General features: G+C 37.1%; 1 protein-coding gene across 2 annotated transcripts; it reads right to left on the bottom strand.

Annotated features, from left to right (window-relative positions):
* Positions 1 to 371: 371 nt before the first annotated feature.
* On the bottom strand, positions 372 to 16,893 carry LOC121407585 (RNA-binding Raly-like protein). 2 transcript variants are annotated; one of them, XM_041598727.1, is made up of 5 exons: positions 16,852 to 16,893; positions 3,414 to 3,799; positions 2,908 to 2,983; positions 1,824 to 1,921; positions 372 to 714 (listed from the first exon to the last, which is right to left on the bottom strand). In XM_041598727.1, the coding sequence occupies exons 2-5, from the start codon at positions 3,766 to 3,768 to the stop codon at positions 569 to 571; spliced, it is 675 nt and encodes a 224-aa protein (XP_041454661.1). In that variant the 5' UTR covers positions 3,769 to 3,799; positions 16,852 to 16,893; the 3' UTR covers positions 372 to 568. The 2 variants fall into 2 exon arrangements, with proteins under 2 accessions (XP_041454661.1, XP_041454662.1); XM_041598728.1 differs by lacking the exon at positions 16,852 to 16,893 and adding an exon at positions 4,152 to 4,192.
* Between the last annotated feature and the right edge of the window lie 191 nt (positions 16,894 to 17,084).

The raw sequence follows: 17,084 nt of genomic DNA, 5'->3' as shown, positions 1-17,084 counted from the left end.
TATTGTCACTGGAAAGCACTCACATTCCAGTCTTTGATCATGGATGTATGCTAATAAATATGTCCACATTAGAGAGTAAATGTGTACAAGGCCAGTGTTAGTTTGATACTAGGATTTGAAGAAACAATGTTATTCTTCATTTACTTATGCACCATTTTAACCACAATGGCATACATGTATATTTCAAATACAGAGATGCATATATTCACACTACACAAGTGAGAGTAAAGGGTATATATATGCTCTTTACTTACTAGTACTATTGAAGATAATAGTATTTTACAGTATACATGAATCTATGAATAGTGGCTGAGATAATTGTCTATTTCACTTGTAAGTAAGAACCATTTATATGCATTTTTATTTTTTTCTTTAAGGAAAAGGATTCAAATCCATAATGACTTCATAGAATCTTTGAAAACACTAGCCTATGTGTAATATTATAGAACAATTTGTCCTTTTCCTACCTTTACTTGGTGCGCTAATACAGAACCACACCCTCGGCAGCCCCATTTCAGAGTATCCCCCCACCTCTTTATAAGCTGCATGTTGGCAAGATGGATTGTCTCTATATGGTTCCATTGCCAGTCTTGTTCTTGTTCCCCGCCTTCAGGTCATAGATAAGCAGCTGGTGAACGGCAGCGGCATGCTTCATCAACTCCCAGGGTGAGACCTCCACGTGCTTGCAGATGGCACACACCCACGCTGGTGGTTCTACAAAGGAAAATAGAATACATTGGTATTCTTCAATAACAATTTGTGTCTTGTCCATCTACAGATACTGCTGAAAACTACAATTGGCTTACAAGATAATTGGTATAAATGCAACTGTTACAACAATTTCTCAGAGAACAAAATAAAACCATGGTAAGGGTCTAAGTTCCGGATCAGATTACAATTTATTTCAGTGTTGGTTCGAGGTATGAAATCGTGTTTTCAGTTTGCCTTAGTTTTCAGAAAATCCATCATCCTTTAAATTGTTGGTGGATCTACAGAGGAAAACATCAGAATACATTGGTACTTATCATTAACAATTTGTGTCTTGTCCATGTACAGATACAGTGGGGAAACTACAATTGGCTTACAAGATAATTGGTAATGTAACTGTTACAACAATATCTCAGAAAACAAAATAAAATATAAAGGGTCTAAGTTCCAGATAACAATTTATTTCAGTGTTGGTTCAAGGTATGAAATCGTGTTTTCAGTTTGCCTTAATAGTTTTCAGAAAATCCATCATCCTTTAAATTGTTGGTGGATCTACAGAGGAAAACATCAGAATACATTTGTACTCGTTGTTATTATCAATTTGTGTCTTGTCCATGTACAGATACTGTTGGAAACTACAGCTGGCTTTCTGGACAATTGTAAATGCAACTGTTGCAACAATTTCTCAGAAAACAAAATAAAAGACAAGGATGTATGATAGGGTCTAACTTCTGGATGATATGCGGAGTACAAATTATGTCAGTGTTGGTTCAAGGTATGAACTCATGTTTTGAGTTTGGCTTGGTTCTCAAAATTTCCATCATTCTTTATATTGTTGATGGTTCTACAGAGAACATTGGAATACATATATTTGTTTTCATTATCAACAAATTCATGTAAAGGATATTTTCATCTACTCTCACAACATCCCATTGACTGATCAAAAGCTTATTTCAGCTTTAATAGCAACAAGAAATACCTCCTGCCTTGGTAATAATCATTGTCACTTTATATTCCATGGAATTCTGTACACAAACTGAATCTCACATGGCTTGTTGCAGAGGTTTATTGCAAAACATCTACACAAAATTACAAAATATTCTGAGTGAACATACCATCTCCACTCCTTTCATCATCCAATGTAGGATCTTGGAATCTACGTCTCTTGGCAGCTGACGGTTGAGCAGGTAATAAACCTGGGTCATAGAACTCACTGTTTCGAAAAAATGTAAGATATAACATCAATGTTATCTTTAACACATGCATATTTAAAGCAGGTTTATTCAATAATATTATACCTGTGTTTCAGCTATTTCAAAAGCTCAAATGCATTAAATACACTGAAGTATAATTATACTTTCCCCCTTTTAAAAGAGGATGAGAGAAGAATAAACCATAGCAAAGAGTGGCACAAGAAATCAAGGAAAACTTAATTGCCCAAATTCACAAAGGTGGTTTTGAAAACCCACAGCTGAGTCCATGATTTATGCAGATTTCCTATATAAATTACGCTTAATGTACCACTTTCGGGCGCGTGTATAAAACATGTCCAATGCTGATGCGTGCATTTGTCACATTGCGCCAAATTGACGCCTGATACCATGGTTAGATACGCTAATTTATTCATGAGTCCACTGTTTTTATTCATGAGTCTACTCTTCAAACAGTGGGCTCATTAATAAAATAGCATATCTAACCATGGTTACAGGCGTCAATTTGGCACACTGTGACAAACACGCGCATCAGCATTGGACATGATTTATACAAGTGCCTGATACGCGCTAAATAAAGTGTAATTTATACAGGAAATCTGCATAAACCATGGACTCAACCGTGGGTTTTCAAAACCACCTTTGTGAATTCGGGCCAATGTGTGCACGTGGACATGACATTCAGCATTGTCGCACTGGATGGCAGGGGGGTTGTTTGGTATTTTTTCAAACATTGTAATCTGTATTCATGGGTGTCAAACTTCTGAAATACCCATGCCTGCCTTTAATCATGTTATTTGCTTAATCATGTTATTTTGACCCCTACCACCCCCCCCCCCCCAATAAAAACAGTGTTTATCACATTCACTTCACTCAATCATGAATTAAACTGAAGAAAAAAACTGTATTACAATTCTAAATCAACATCAACAACTGTTTCATATATCTATAATCTGAAATGTATTTTTGACATTACATGTAAACTTACAAATTAGCATACTCTCCAAAAGCTCTTTTGAATCCAACTGGTCTGTTTTCATCAGGCTCACTGGCAACACGTAAGTCTGAAAGACAGAAACAATCAATCATTCACATGAAATTATCTTCGATATCATCAATGATGCATGCAATCATAATTATTAAATGATCAAACTCAATTTCAATAACCTTTACTCATTTTAGAAAAGCATGAATCAGTATCAAAGAAATATCAAAGCTGCATATATCTGTGAATTTACAATGCATTCTTTATATGCACCGATATCAAGTACATTAAGCAAAAGCAATCTCCCTTGGGGAAAAGAATGCACAAGAAAAGGTTCTTAGAAAACACATGGATATGAGCAAAACAATCTTGTATGTAAAATTAAAGAAACAACTCAAGCAGATACTGGAATTGATAATCCTGCATGTGTAGTCAATATTATCATTTATCATCATGATACTGACCGAGCTGATAAGTTTTTGAAAGAATTTCTTCAGCTCATCACTTACCTAGATGTTGAGCATTGTGCGTTCCCAACCTCCTCCCATGCTCGGCCTCCACTGCAGCTCTGGCCTCGAGCTCTGAAGTGAACTGAATGAATCCATACCCTTTTTGGATGGACATACCGGTGATGGTGCCATACTCCCGGAAGATCTCGTAAATCTTCTGCCTATCGGAATGCAGGGGGTTGAGGTTGCCAATGAAGATGCGGGAAGCCTTCGCTGCAGGATCCTGGTTGTTTGTGCTGGTGCCAATCGATAGGTGGTTTGGCGGGTTGTTGTGTGGGATGAGTCCTCCTCCTCCTCCGCCCCCTCCCATGAAGTTATTACCTTGACGCGGACCACCGAATCCCCCTCTGTTCATTTTACTAGGATTTCAGGTGGTGGTCAAAGAGCTGTGAGTGTATGTCATAAGTTGGAAAATACAAGTTTGTATAAGCATGTTTCTAATTCATATACTGGTACTACCTCAAAATAGAGTTTTGTATAGTAAACACAATACTATAACCAAAAACATATTTTTTACTGAAGAAGAATTTTTTACCCATAACACACATATTTGTGTTATTGCCACTGCAGTTATAAATTATTCAAGTTCTTTTGCTCAACTCTATTATCGAAGGGGCTTAAAATTCATAGAGCAAAAAACAAAATTTTGTTACAATAATTGTTTCTATTGAAATACAAATCCACATACAATGAAAATAAATGAATAAACAATAAAAATAAATACATATGAATACTTACCAAAATAAAAAAATTGGCAACTACAAGAGCTCTTGAAATATAAAAAATCTGAAATAAAATAACAGCAGAATAAAGACAAATAATGAATAAAGAATAACAAAATATACTCAGCAAATAATAAGTCTGCAAATCTGCAAGTTTAAGGAACACCTTGATGTCGTGAATTTAAATCAAATATTTTTGAGATTTTGATTTCTGATTTCGACGGTAAAAATGAAATAACTTACAATGAAATGTGCAAGAAATGTCACAGAAAAAGTATAAAATCTTGAAGCAATATACACCACTGTACATCAAGTATTATTTATTTACAATCAAAATTTAAATTTTACAATAATTTTTATCTATAACATGGTCTTCAAAGCGGCATTTCATAACATCGCTCATCGAAGCAACGCCAATACAAAGTGGTTAAGTCAAGCCTACGTATTTGCAGTGTTTATGAATGGATACACGAGATCGGTGTGGTAAGAAACCTCTCATTTTTCTTATTTTCTGTCCAAAATGGTCATACCTTTATAAGGATTAGGTGTATAAAGATATGTAATTTCATGAAATTTTTGTTAAAAATGCAATCGGCAGTTGCATTGTTAAATATGAAGGAAATTCCCTTCTTGTGTACAAAGTTCGCGAGGCATAGTCTCATATACCTGGCAAGGCTCCGTGATGTAATGACATTAATATCAAAATCATAAAAAAATATCATCACAGAGACCTCTAGGGCAAGGCTAAGACTAGCTTTGGCAAATCCGGACATACAACGGGGTATCACTCAAGGGTTCATTACATGCTGCTACGAACAGAAAAATCAAAGCATAGAGGTCATGTGTTGTGGACACCAGAAGTGATGTCGTAACACGTGCGACCCACTACTTAGAAATCTACTGCCAAACGCAGTTCCTTGTGAGAGGTTAGTATACTAGTACTAACCTTGCAATAGTATGAATGAACAGGGTATTAATTATATGCTACGGACAGTCACAAATGACCTTTATAAATGCTGTATGATCGATTTCATTATTTTCATACCACTTATTTCAAGTCACTATGTATAAAACTTGTTCACAAACTATGACAATAGCATCACAGTTAACACATGCATGGCCATCGCCTAAGGTTCTTGAATTCGCGTTGCACACTCCATAATCACGAAGTCACTTCCTTCTTTCCCATCAATGGGTTAATTAACAACGAAATTGTATTTTCTGATCATAATTCTAGCTCTAAAGCGGCGTAATTGAGCATTGTTTTGATCCAATCATGAGCTTTTGTGACATTTAGTGCAACTTGACCTTTGACCTTGATCATGTGATCTAAAACTTGTCAGTGAAACTTGATTACCCCTATATCCACATTTTATACACTATATCTATACACTTTGAAAGTTATGACGGCAATCTTATAATTACCTCTAAAATAGCCAAAGTTCAATGACCTTAAATGACCTTTGACTTCTGTCATGTGACCTGAAACTTGGACAAAATGTTCAAAGATACTTGGTTACTCTCATGTCTAAGTTTCATGAATAAGAGCCATAAACTTTCAAAGTTTTAAAGGTAGTTCAACAGATACCCCCATTTTGGCCAAAGTTCATTGACCTTGGTCATGTGACCTGAAATGCACACAGGATGTTCAGTGACACTTAATTACTATTATGCCCACGTTTAATGAACTAGACCAATAAAATTTAAAAGTTATGATGGTAATTCAACAGATACCCCCAACTTGGCCAAAGTTCATTGACCTTACATGACTTATGACCTTGATCATGTGACCTGAAACTCACACATGATGTTCAGTGATTTCCTAGCACTTCGTTTTATGCAGCTGATAGAGAAAGAAGTGCTCTTCTGTCTCCAAAAAGTATTTAAGTGACTTGCTTTACAGTGGAAAACAGGTTTTTGCCTGATTGCGGGCTCTAAAATGGCACATTTTCGCATTAATAGGGAAAATACGGAAAAGGGGTGTGCAACTTCGGCAGCCCTCTGTGTGGTAGAGGCTTTGATGTCCCAGCACTACTTTATACGTAGCTGGTAGAGAAAAGCCTACTATTTTGTCCCAGTGATTTCATGACAATAACAGTGGTTTTACTACATAGCAGAAATGTTATTTTTGCCTCAATTGGGCCTCAAAATGGCAGATTTTTACATTAATAGACAAAATACTTAAAGTGGCTGGGTGACTTTGGCAGCCCTTCTGAGCGAGAAGGTTGCCAGCATTTCTTCATTTATAACAGATATGCAAAAGGTTACTCATTTTTCTTTAAGTGGTTTCGAATGAAGATAAGATGGTTTACTACATAGTAGAAATGCTATCTGCCTCAATAGGGACTTAAAAATGAAAAAAATTTCCAAGAAATAGACAAACCTTGGAAAAAGGATGAGGTGACTTTATCGTATCAATTTTTTCATATCTACTTGAGATGGAAGTGGATATTGGTGTATTCCTATTTTGAAGGTTTGATATCTAAATTTCACTTTTAAATGTTAATGTTAGAGCTGTCACCCAGCAACATTTTGATACATGAATGACGTATTCATGACATATACAAGCGGAGATATGGGAACTTACATTTTACCTTACCCTACTGATTATTGATTTTTTTTTTGCTATTTTACATCGCTCTTTGAATTCGTCTGTAGAAAAAAAGTGATACAATTTGAGACTACTAGCTACCTAGCAGTAATCAAGAGGGTCCATAATATCCCCCTATAATGTCAAACCTTTTCTGTGGTGTGGGTGGTACAAACTCCCTAAATAGGGCTCCTATGAGATTTTGCTCCCGTACTAAAACAAAGAGGTAATAGGCCAACGGATAAATCGCCATTGACACACCTATTTCACAACTGCTTTTCTATTCATTCCAAGATTGAATCAAGAAAAATAATTTCATTAATTACCCATTATAGCCTAAGGTATTTCTTGAAAAAAAATCTTTACACTAGTGCATCTACCTTCATGAAATAATAAAATGGGCATAAAAAATGCCCTTGGCTTGGTAAATGCATACAATAGGATGGGGAGGTATTTATCCAAATTTATTAAAATGGTATTATTAGCCTTTCAAGGTAAATTACCTTTAGCTATAGTCCTAGAAGAACTAATTTCTCAAATTAGGAAATACATGTTGAGACAAAGACCACTCCAGCAAGCAATTCTGAAGATAGGAAATCATAGCATAGGAGAAATTCTACTCTTAACTTCACAAGAATATTTTTTTTCAGGGGAGAAGGAACAAATAGAATATTTCCTCTCAGCTCCAGAGTGATTTCTCATAAACAGATTTGAAAAATCATTTTTCAAAAAAATATTGATATCAATGATATGTTTTTGTTATATTTGGCATTGGGATCGATGTACTTCAATATCAAAGTGAACATGTATGTCTTACTATATCTTCTATTCTTGTGTTGGAGAACTACTTGCTGTTTTCGATGTATCGATGTTTGTGACTGTGAGCGGAGGGGCTATGCAGTAAATATGGAATGCACTGAGCGTAACCTTGATGTTGTCCCAGAAACCCTCAGATGTGACGTTGGCAACCTTGACTTGAGAAGAAACTTCATCACTTCACTACATAAAGAGTCTTTTCCCTGCCAACGGGAAATGGTTTTGCTCCTTCTGTCCCACAATCAACTAAGCTATATTGAAGAGAATACTTTTGATGACACGCCAAATCTGGCATTTATCATGCTTGATTCAAATTTTCTTCAGAACGTTCCGTACCTTGGTTCCTTACCTCTTATTACTGAGATATCAGTCAACCGCAATCATATCACCAAGTTGCATCATCCGATACTTCGTAATACCTCACAAACTGACCTTTCATCGCTTCAATTAGCATTTAACAAACTCGAGAAACTACCCCAAATTCACTTTAGAGTATCAGCTTTGAATCTGAAAGGAAATGCTATTACTGATATTTCAACAAAAATGCTTGCATATCCAATGGCTACATCAGATCTTGACATATCACATAATGATGTTGACTACATGGACAATCTACAACCAATGGAGAACCTCAAGACACTTACACTGGAATTCAATTTCATACGAAGCATCAGTGACACTGTGTTCAGTCACCTTCCTTCTCTTGAAACAATCAACCTCAAAAGAAATTACATTGTGGATGCCTTGCCCTTCAAAAATATGAAAGACATAAAGCACATCTTCTTAAACAACAACCATTTAAGGTTTATAGGTGCACCAGCATTCACTAATATTCCAAACATAATAGACATAGATTTAACAGGCAATGACATAATCAATTTCAAATATGAAGCTTCCTTCCTCACATCAGTAACACTCATTCTTTGTAACAACAACTTGCTAAAAATGAACATATTAAACGGAAGGAATAACTCGAAAGTAGAATATCTCAGTGTCAAGCACAATAAACTGGAAACACTTCCGCTACTTCATTTTCCCTTGCTGGATTCGCTTCTAGCTGAAGACAATATGATAACAAATGTACAATTTGGTGTCAATGGTCATCAAAATATAAAGTATATACATTTGACTAACAACCAAATAAGAAACCTCACCAGTTTTAGAACTTTGTCAAGTCTAAAGGAGATGGTGCTTGATAAAAATTTCATAACAACCTGGGATGATACATATTTGATAGGCTCATCCCAACTACTCAATCTGAGACTGAGCAATAACAAACTGTCAGAACTATCTACCTTTACACCATTCGCACATCTCCAAGCATTAGATTTGTCCAGCAATATGCTTCACACCATACACAAGTCAACATTCAATTGCACACCACAACTTTCTGTTTTAAACCTCAGCCAAAATGAAATCTTCAGTCTCGCTTTTCTTGGCTCTATGTCGTTTCTTGTTGAACTTGATATCAGTCATAACAGACTAAGCGTAATAAACCCAAATGACTTTTCGAGTATAGTAAACCTTCAACATTTGGATTTATCATTTAATTTCATCACAGAGATTACTATCATAGCACCAATCACGCACACTCTTCAAAATCTTGATATAAGTCACAATCAGTTGACTGATTTTAACTTGAATAACTTATTAAATCAAGAAACATTTCTTTATCTAAATATAGAGGGCAACAACATTACTCGGGTCATTTCAGTAGCTAAACATGTATATATAAACATCAACAGTAATGCCATTGGATTTTCAAATTCAAGTTCAATATCTGGAAGGAATATTTTAGCATGCAGTAATAACCTTAAGAACTTCAAACAGGTAATGATTTCATCAGAATTACAAGGGCTTTTCCTAAGCGTAAATCAGATTGCCTTTATACCCAACTTCACATTCATCTCAGCATCCTCGCTTTTGTTTCTTCATTTGGATGATAACCACATAGCTCATATATCTTCTTTAGCCTTCTTTGGTCTACAGAAAGTCCAAAGAATAAGTCTGGAAAGAAATCATCTGGTGTACCTTCCCCCTGGAGTGTTCTCATACATCCAAAAGCTCAGGTATCTTAGACTGGGGGACAATCCTCTAACGTACATTTCAAATCGGCCATTTTCACAGATTAATGGCCTCTATGGGGCATACCTCGGTCGCTTTCCATTCTCAAACATATCCATGCAGGTATTGCAAGACCTTCAATTGGTGGAATTTCTAGATGTCTCAGAGAATTCTGCCTTTCGAGCATTCTTCATCAACAACCAGGAAAACTTGTCCATCTCGGAATTCCCTAATCTTCTCGTCTTCAATCTCTCCTCAAATGACCTTGGATCTCACTGTGCAGTGATGTCAATGAAGCAGGTGCAGATTATTGATTTGTCCAACAATAGCTTTATTTCAATTCCAAAGGATTGTCTGCCACAAAATATCAAGGCATACACACTCCATCTTTCTGGGAATAAAATCATGAACATTTCTCGAGATGCATTTCACAAGCATCATAGATTTTGGAACCTCGATCTTGCAGACAATCGTATTGTGTTCTTTGAATGGGGCTCCTTACAGTATCAAACATACCTACTGGAGATAAATCTTGCAGGCAACAGACTTTCCAAACTTGACCTTGGGTTCTTGACATTCTCTGTGAAGATGATAATGATGAATCTTCACAATGTTCCATGGTCATGTGATTGTGACCTCATCAGAGCAGCTCGTAAACTTAATCAATACAATAAGATAATATGTGAAGATCCTCTGCTTCACGTGAACTCTACCTTGACAGAAGAGGCCCTTGCTGACAATCTAAGATGTCGACTTCAACTGTGCTCTGGACCAGATCAAACTCTGCTTTCATTTGTTGGCGATACAATGGTTGAACTACCTTGCCCTATCATCACGCCAAACTTCATTTATTGGTCAGTTACATTTAACAGACAGCAACCAATCTCTATTGGTAACACCACCCCTCATCATGCTCATGGGGTTTCTATTCTTCCCCATGGTGCTCTCCTTATTAAATATGTGACTAAAAACATAACTGGCATTTACACATGCTGGAGTGAGAATGAATTTGGGAGAACAAAGTTCACTATCAACATGCTTGTTCAGGAAAAGGCATGGAATAATAAAGGTGCATTTTCAAACTTTACACCAATGTTGGTGAGAGGGTGGAAGAAGACACTGCAATGTGGGTACAAATCTTTTGCAAGTACAATCAAAAGTTCTTATGACCTCTTGCTTTTGCTGATATTGGCAATCCATTCATTGATTTTATCAAAAAACAATTGGCTAGATTAGAAAATTTGCTGGGTTAATTAAAAATATAGAAATAAATGGTAATTCAGTAAAGCATACGGGAGACAATGGCATGCACAAATAGATTTCTGCAACCTACCAATGTTCTCACCTCTATTCTATATATCTTTATCCAAGCAATTACATTTTTAACAGAAAAGATAAATAACTACAATGCCGTTTCAACTTCATTTCAATTTGATTTTGGAATATTTGTATATAATTTGTAAATGTCTCCCTGAGTTATAGTTAATGGTCATCTGTTCATTCCTTGTTTCTTTTCCTCCCTCTTTTGCGTTTGTAGTGTATTCCTGTTTAACATTTAATTCTAGTTTTTTCTTATTGTAATAGCCAGATCCACAGAACATTTCTTATCTGGATAGACATAATAGCGCTATAGTAGTAGTAACTTTGTAATTTTGTTACAAGGTTAACACATTGGATTTAATACAAGTAGTAACTCAGTAATAGTAGCAGTTATTGTTGTAGCAGTAGCAGTGGAAGAAGAAGTAGTATAGTAGTAGTAGTAGTCTTTATAGTAGTAGTAGTAGTAGTAGTAGTTGTTAGGCTTACTTCATATTTTCTTATGTATAAATATATAAATATATATATAGATATTTGTGGGTTTTTTTTCAATTCCATCTTCATGGAATAGGGAATGGCAATGTTAAGTTTGAACTGGGTAACATGTTGTGTTTGTAATATGAGTTGCTGTGATATCTGAAAACAATATTATAATCTTATAATATTAAAAAAAAAAACTATTTTTTGTTGAAATGTACAGAATAGGGAATGGCAATGTTAAGTTTTAAATGAAGTTTGAACTGGGTAACATGTTATGTTTGTAATACAAATTGGTGTGATATCTGAAAACAATATTATACATTTTCAAAATAGATTTTCTTTGTTGAACTGTACGAAATTTCAGTGTAAGAATGATATCCCCCGTTATTACATTAGAGTTGCCCTGATATAATTTCAAACACATTACTGCTTATGACAGTCCTTCTTTTGCCATTGTACAATCACGTTTATTAGATGAAACACGATTCACCATTCTCACATTTTTTAAGGTTGCTGTAGTTTTCTGTTCAAAACATATTTCTTTGAAATACACACTTTTTGTGTTGAACATGTTATATTTTGAGAAATTGGAATCATTTATAAATGCAAAAGCCATACAACAATAAACAAAACATGTCTAGCATGTGATATCACCATGATCATATGATTGTTCATACGATGGGAAGGCCAACTGAATTAACTGCATAATGTGAATCGGAGCAGAAATAAAAGGGAACATAGCAGCATTGCCAATTTGAAGACACTGATCAAGAAGTAGAGGAAGATAATCGACCGTCATGCACTTTGTCAAATAAAAAGTTATTTTTCGACTGCAATATAAATTTATATTTTTTCAAGGAAAAGGAAGAGGGAATAGTAGACAGAATAAAAGGGGGAAGTGGAAGAATAAAAAGAGAGAAAAGCATTCTTCAAATAACCCCAACATGGCCAAAGTTTGTTGACCCTAAGTGACCTTTGACCTCGGTCATGTGACCTGAAACTCGGGCAGAATGTTGAGAAATACTTCCCCTTGGCGACAGCACGCAAATCGCGGGAAGTATAGGAAGGAGTCCCAGGTAATGTTGTAAATCGGATCAAAAATAAGATCGAAAATCGGATCGGCAGTTAAGCTTCTAAAATCGAAATCGAATCGAAAATCGAATCGGCGATGTTTAAAAACAAAGGAATACATCAAAATTTTGTTCGCGGTCGCGCGCATCTTCCTGACAAAGTCACAAAGACGAATGCATTGGAATGGAAGTCGCCAACATGCGCGATCGTTTGGAACATGTTTTAAAGGGGTTTTGAGGTGTTATTGCTTTAAAATAAACAGAGTAATTTTTATTAGAAAGATAAACGAAAGACGCATCTTCCGAGCAAAGGCGCAAAGGAAAATAAAATGAAAATATTTCTCATAGATCACAGGTTAATGAACAATCGGCGGGACATCTTTTATAAGTATTTTTAGTGTTAAAGTCGCAAGTGCAATTAAAATGTAGTAGAAGACGCAAGCACGCACGATGATTTGAAATATGTTATTAAAATGTTTTGGGTAGCTAGCGTTTTCAAATCAATTTATTACTATCTTGAGAAATGAACTTTTGATATCTAAGAAGAAATATAAAAGAAGCATCTCCCGACAAAATTGCAAAGACAAATATATCATTGAGGTTGAGAAGATGTATATCGTCATAAACGATGTAAGAGAGTAACGCAATGAGCTCCGTCGATGGCGTCGATAGTACGACTTTTAAAAGTTCACGGCGGGGTCAGCTATCACCACGAGGTTGAAGAGAAGATTTATATGATCATAAACGATGTAAGAGAGTAGCGCAATGAGCTCCGTCGATAGTACGACTTTTAAAAGTTCACGGCGGGGTCCGCTATCACCACGATGTTGAAGAGAAGATGTCTAGCATCATAAAGAGGGTAAGAGAGTAGCGCAGTGAGCTCCGTCGGTAATACGACCTTTCAAAGTTCACGGCGGCGTCCGCTATCACCACGAGGTTGAAAATAGAATGTATATCATCCTAAACGATGTAAGAGAGTAACGCAATGAGCTCCGTCGATAGTACGACTTTTAAAAGTTCACGGCGGGGTCCGCTATCACCACGAGGTTGAAGAGAAGATTTATATGATCATTAACGATGTAAGAGAGTAGCGCAATGAGCTCCGTCATTATCACGATCTTTAAAAGTTCACGGCGGGGTCCGCTATCACCACGAGGTTGAAGAGAAAATTTATTTGATCCTTAACGATGTAAGAGAGTAGCGCAATGAGCTCCATCGATAATATGACCTTTCAAAGTTCACTGCGGCATCTGCTATTACCACGAGGTTGACAATAGAATGTATAATTGTATATCATCATAAACGATGTAAGAGAGTAACACAATGAGCTCCGTCGATAATACAAAGTTCACGGCGGGGTCCGCTATCACCACGAGGTTGAAGAGATTTATCCCGGGGGGGGGGGGGGCCACTTCCATTCACGAGTGGATACCATGCGCGACCATGGGGTCTCGAAAAGCACCCTAAACACGTAATTTCCATATTCTGAAAATGCACCCCTTAACAAGTATTGGCGTGTGAAACCCTACCCTTAACAAGTCTTGGAAAAACGATACTCTTGGCAGATATTCCCTGAAATGAACCACTAAACAAGTACATGAATGTTTTATGGTTACGGGTCCTTCGGTCGTCGGCTTTACCTTATTTGGTTAAGTACGACCCCACCTTCTACACTTCGCACAAATCGGACTCTAAACACGTAGTGTTGGGGCAAAAAGGACATCCTTTATAAAACATTTAATTTTGTTTTATCATCCCCGCAAATTCGACCCTAAACTAGTGCTGTAGCTCCGATTGTTTACCGGGCTGAATCCCACCGAGTTGGCATTGACCGGCTCGGAGCTTTACGGGTCGGGTTTCACTTTGAATCCCTCAAACCCGGAAAATAAACCCGGATTGTTTGATAATATTTGAGGTGTCATTTGTCACCGCAATAAAAGTAGTGGAACTATTTTTAACAAGCAATCCATCCACCTAGAGTGATGGTCAAGGGGACAGGTCAAAGGCCAACCATCCCAACCTTATTTTCATTTTTCCCCCAATCCCCATCATGATCGGACCTCCTGTCTGAGTTATGGCCTTGTGTGTGAGGGATCAAGATGATATAGCTAGCCGGCTAATGCGCACATGCACAGAGTACCTGCCATGTGATATCGTCTGACTGGTCATGTGATTGGCTGAGAGTAATGGTTTCACTGGGTGAGAATGTCCAATTTGTTTACAAATAAAGGCCAGTTGATCCATTAGGCATGGTCATAACTCAAGAAGTTTTCCTTTTGATATTATGACTGTGATGACATGCAGAATATTTCTCTCTTTTTTGGTATTAAAATAATCTGTCCGGTTTATTGAGATATCTTTTATACCAGTTTTTTTCTGCTAACCATAAAAGCCCTCCCCAAAAAACCCTGTTGTGTTGACATTTTCCACTAAGTCGGTGATCCAAAAATAATAGCTCAGCTGGGAGTGGGTGCAAAACAATTTAATTCCCATTTAAAGGATACATTAAAGAGGGTGGACGAGACGGATGAGAAGAGGAGGGTGCTGTTACCGCGAGAGAGAGAGAGAGAAGGGGGGTATGTGTACAAGAGCAAAAAAACAAAAACAAAAAAACGTGAGAGATGACTAAATGGATGATATGGGGGTAGGATGATATTGGAGGGGTAGGATGGTATTGGACCGATTGTCAAAGTTTAATATGAAATAAAAATGTATTTTGATTCATTTTTTTTATTAAAAATATTTTTACTGAAAATATTATTACTGGTAGCTGAAGGCTAGAATAAGACAGATAAAAATAAATCATACACAAAAAATAGTTTTTTTGTGTATGATTTATTTGAGTAAAATATTCTATTGCTTCAAAGCAAATATGAAGAATGAAATACGCTCAGAAATTAACTCTTTCTGCCACCTCCACCCCTCCGAAAAAAATCTGCCCTATGATAGACAGAAACTGTGAGAGCCTGTTTGAAAATTGGGTCACCAGAATGATAACATAATAAACAATGTGGTTTGTAGTCTGCCTCTTGATTTCACACACAAACACAAAAAATCATCTCAAAGCATATGTTTCGTAGTAAATCACTAGCGGTGCACAGACTGTGCTTTTGACCGCTGCACTGGTGATAAGCATGTGACGAATTTGGCCTTGTATCGTCTCTATCCCCTCTCTACATTACGACTGGATGATATAAACAGTGAATTAAATATTTTGGTGGTTTGTATCGTCTTTTGAGAACAAGGTCAGAAGGTGATGTCGGTCACAGATAAGAATCAAGTAGGTCAAAACTGTACTTTTGCATGGACATAAATCAATTTTAGCCGGACCGGGTTACCGGGCCTCTCCGGGTCGAGCTATGATTCTGATAAGATTTATGAGCCGGGTTCGAACCGAGTTGAAGGAAACGAGCTACAGCACTACCCTAAACACGTAATTTTCCTAGCGAAATAGCTACCTTTTTTCATTATTTTTGTGTTTTTGACACTCTTATCACGTTACGTGCCCTATCGTGAAAAAGACATCTTTTTTACATGTTTTTTTGGTCGCGCATGGTATCCACTCGTCAATGTAAGTGGCCCCCCCGGGAGATTTATATCATCATAAACGACGTGAGAGAGTAGCGCAGTGATCTCCGTCAGTAATAATAATACGACCTTTAAAAATTTCACGGCGGCATCCGCTATCACCTTGGGTTGGAAGTGAAGATATCTATCCTCTTAAACATCGTCAGACAGAGATAATACCGCGTCTTTCTCCCTGAATAATGCGACCTCTAAATAGCAAGCACCTCAAAACGTACAATCTTGAAATATGTTCTGAACGATCGATCACGCACTGTATTGTAACTAGATCTACGCCGATTTTTCAATATTTTATTTTTGATTTTTTCCTTCAAGGGGCATGATCGAAGATCGGCAAATGATCGCCGGTTGTGGTGAAATCGAATGGAATCGGTTGCCGATTGTAAAATCGGTTACAAGCTTAGTCCCAGGCGTTAGTGGGGAGTGACTCCATACGTACAGTATATAACTTTCACTCCCCAAAACGCCCCAGGCTAACCACGACCCTCAGCTCAGGCCTCATAATATTAACCTCGCAATACGTGAGTGGGCCCAGGCCCAGCACTATCCTCTCCGCGAGCATGCCTGACGAATCGGCCTTGCCGATCGCCCCGCCTTGAACTCGGGTGTTCAGCACGTCCGCGGCGTCGTGTCTGTCACCTGGTATTGATGCAAAATCTTCATTTATCTTCTCATTCTTTTCAACACTATCTGATCCCTTATTTATCACTAATAATGATTCAAACAAATTCATCTTGTCACCTTTCGTTCATTGATATCATCTGAATTTCAGAAAAGTAAGGACACAAATTTACCTGCGTGGAGCTCTTAAGAAGTTGAGGGCTGTGACAGCAAGCAGAGCAATTCGGCTCATGCGCTATATGCATAGACGGTGTAGTACGTACCGTACGCTGCCCAATTGTCGCTCACCCTCACAAGCGCGATGCGCACGCTGCTTATTTTGATTATCATTTTAAATTCGTCTCAAATTCTTTATTGTTTTGTATACTCGCATAATTAAGCACCCAAGAGGAGACCATTACATGAA

Source organism: Lytechinus variegatus, chromosome 2 (genome assembly GCF_018143015.1).
Source record: "Lytechinus variegatus isolate NC3 chromosome 2, Lvar_3.0, whole genome shotgun sequence".
In the NCBI taxonomy this organism is placed as follows: Eukaryota; Metazoa; Echinodermata; class Echinoidea; order Temnopleuroida; family Toxopneustidae; genus Lytechinus; species Lytechinus variegatus.
Note: the sequence above shows the minus strand (reverse complement) of the source record. Positions and strands in the feature narration are given on the sequence as shown.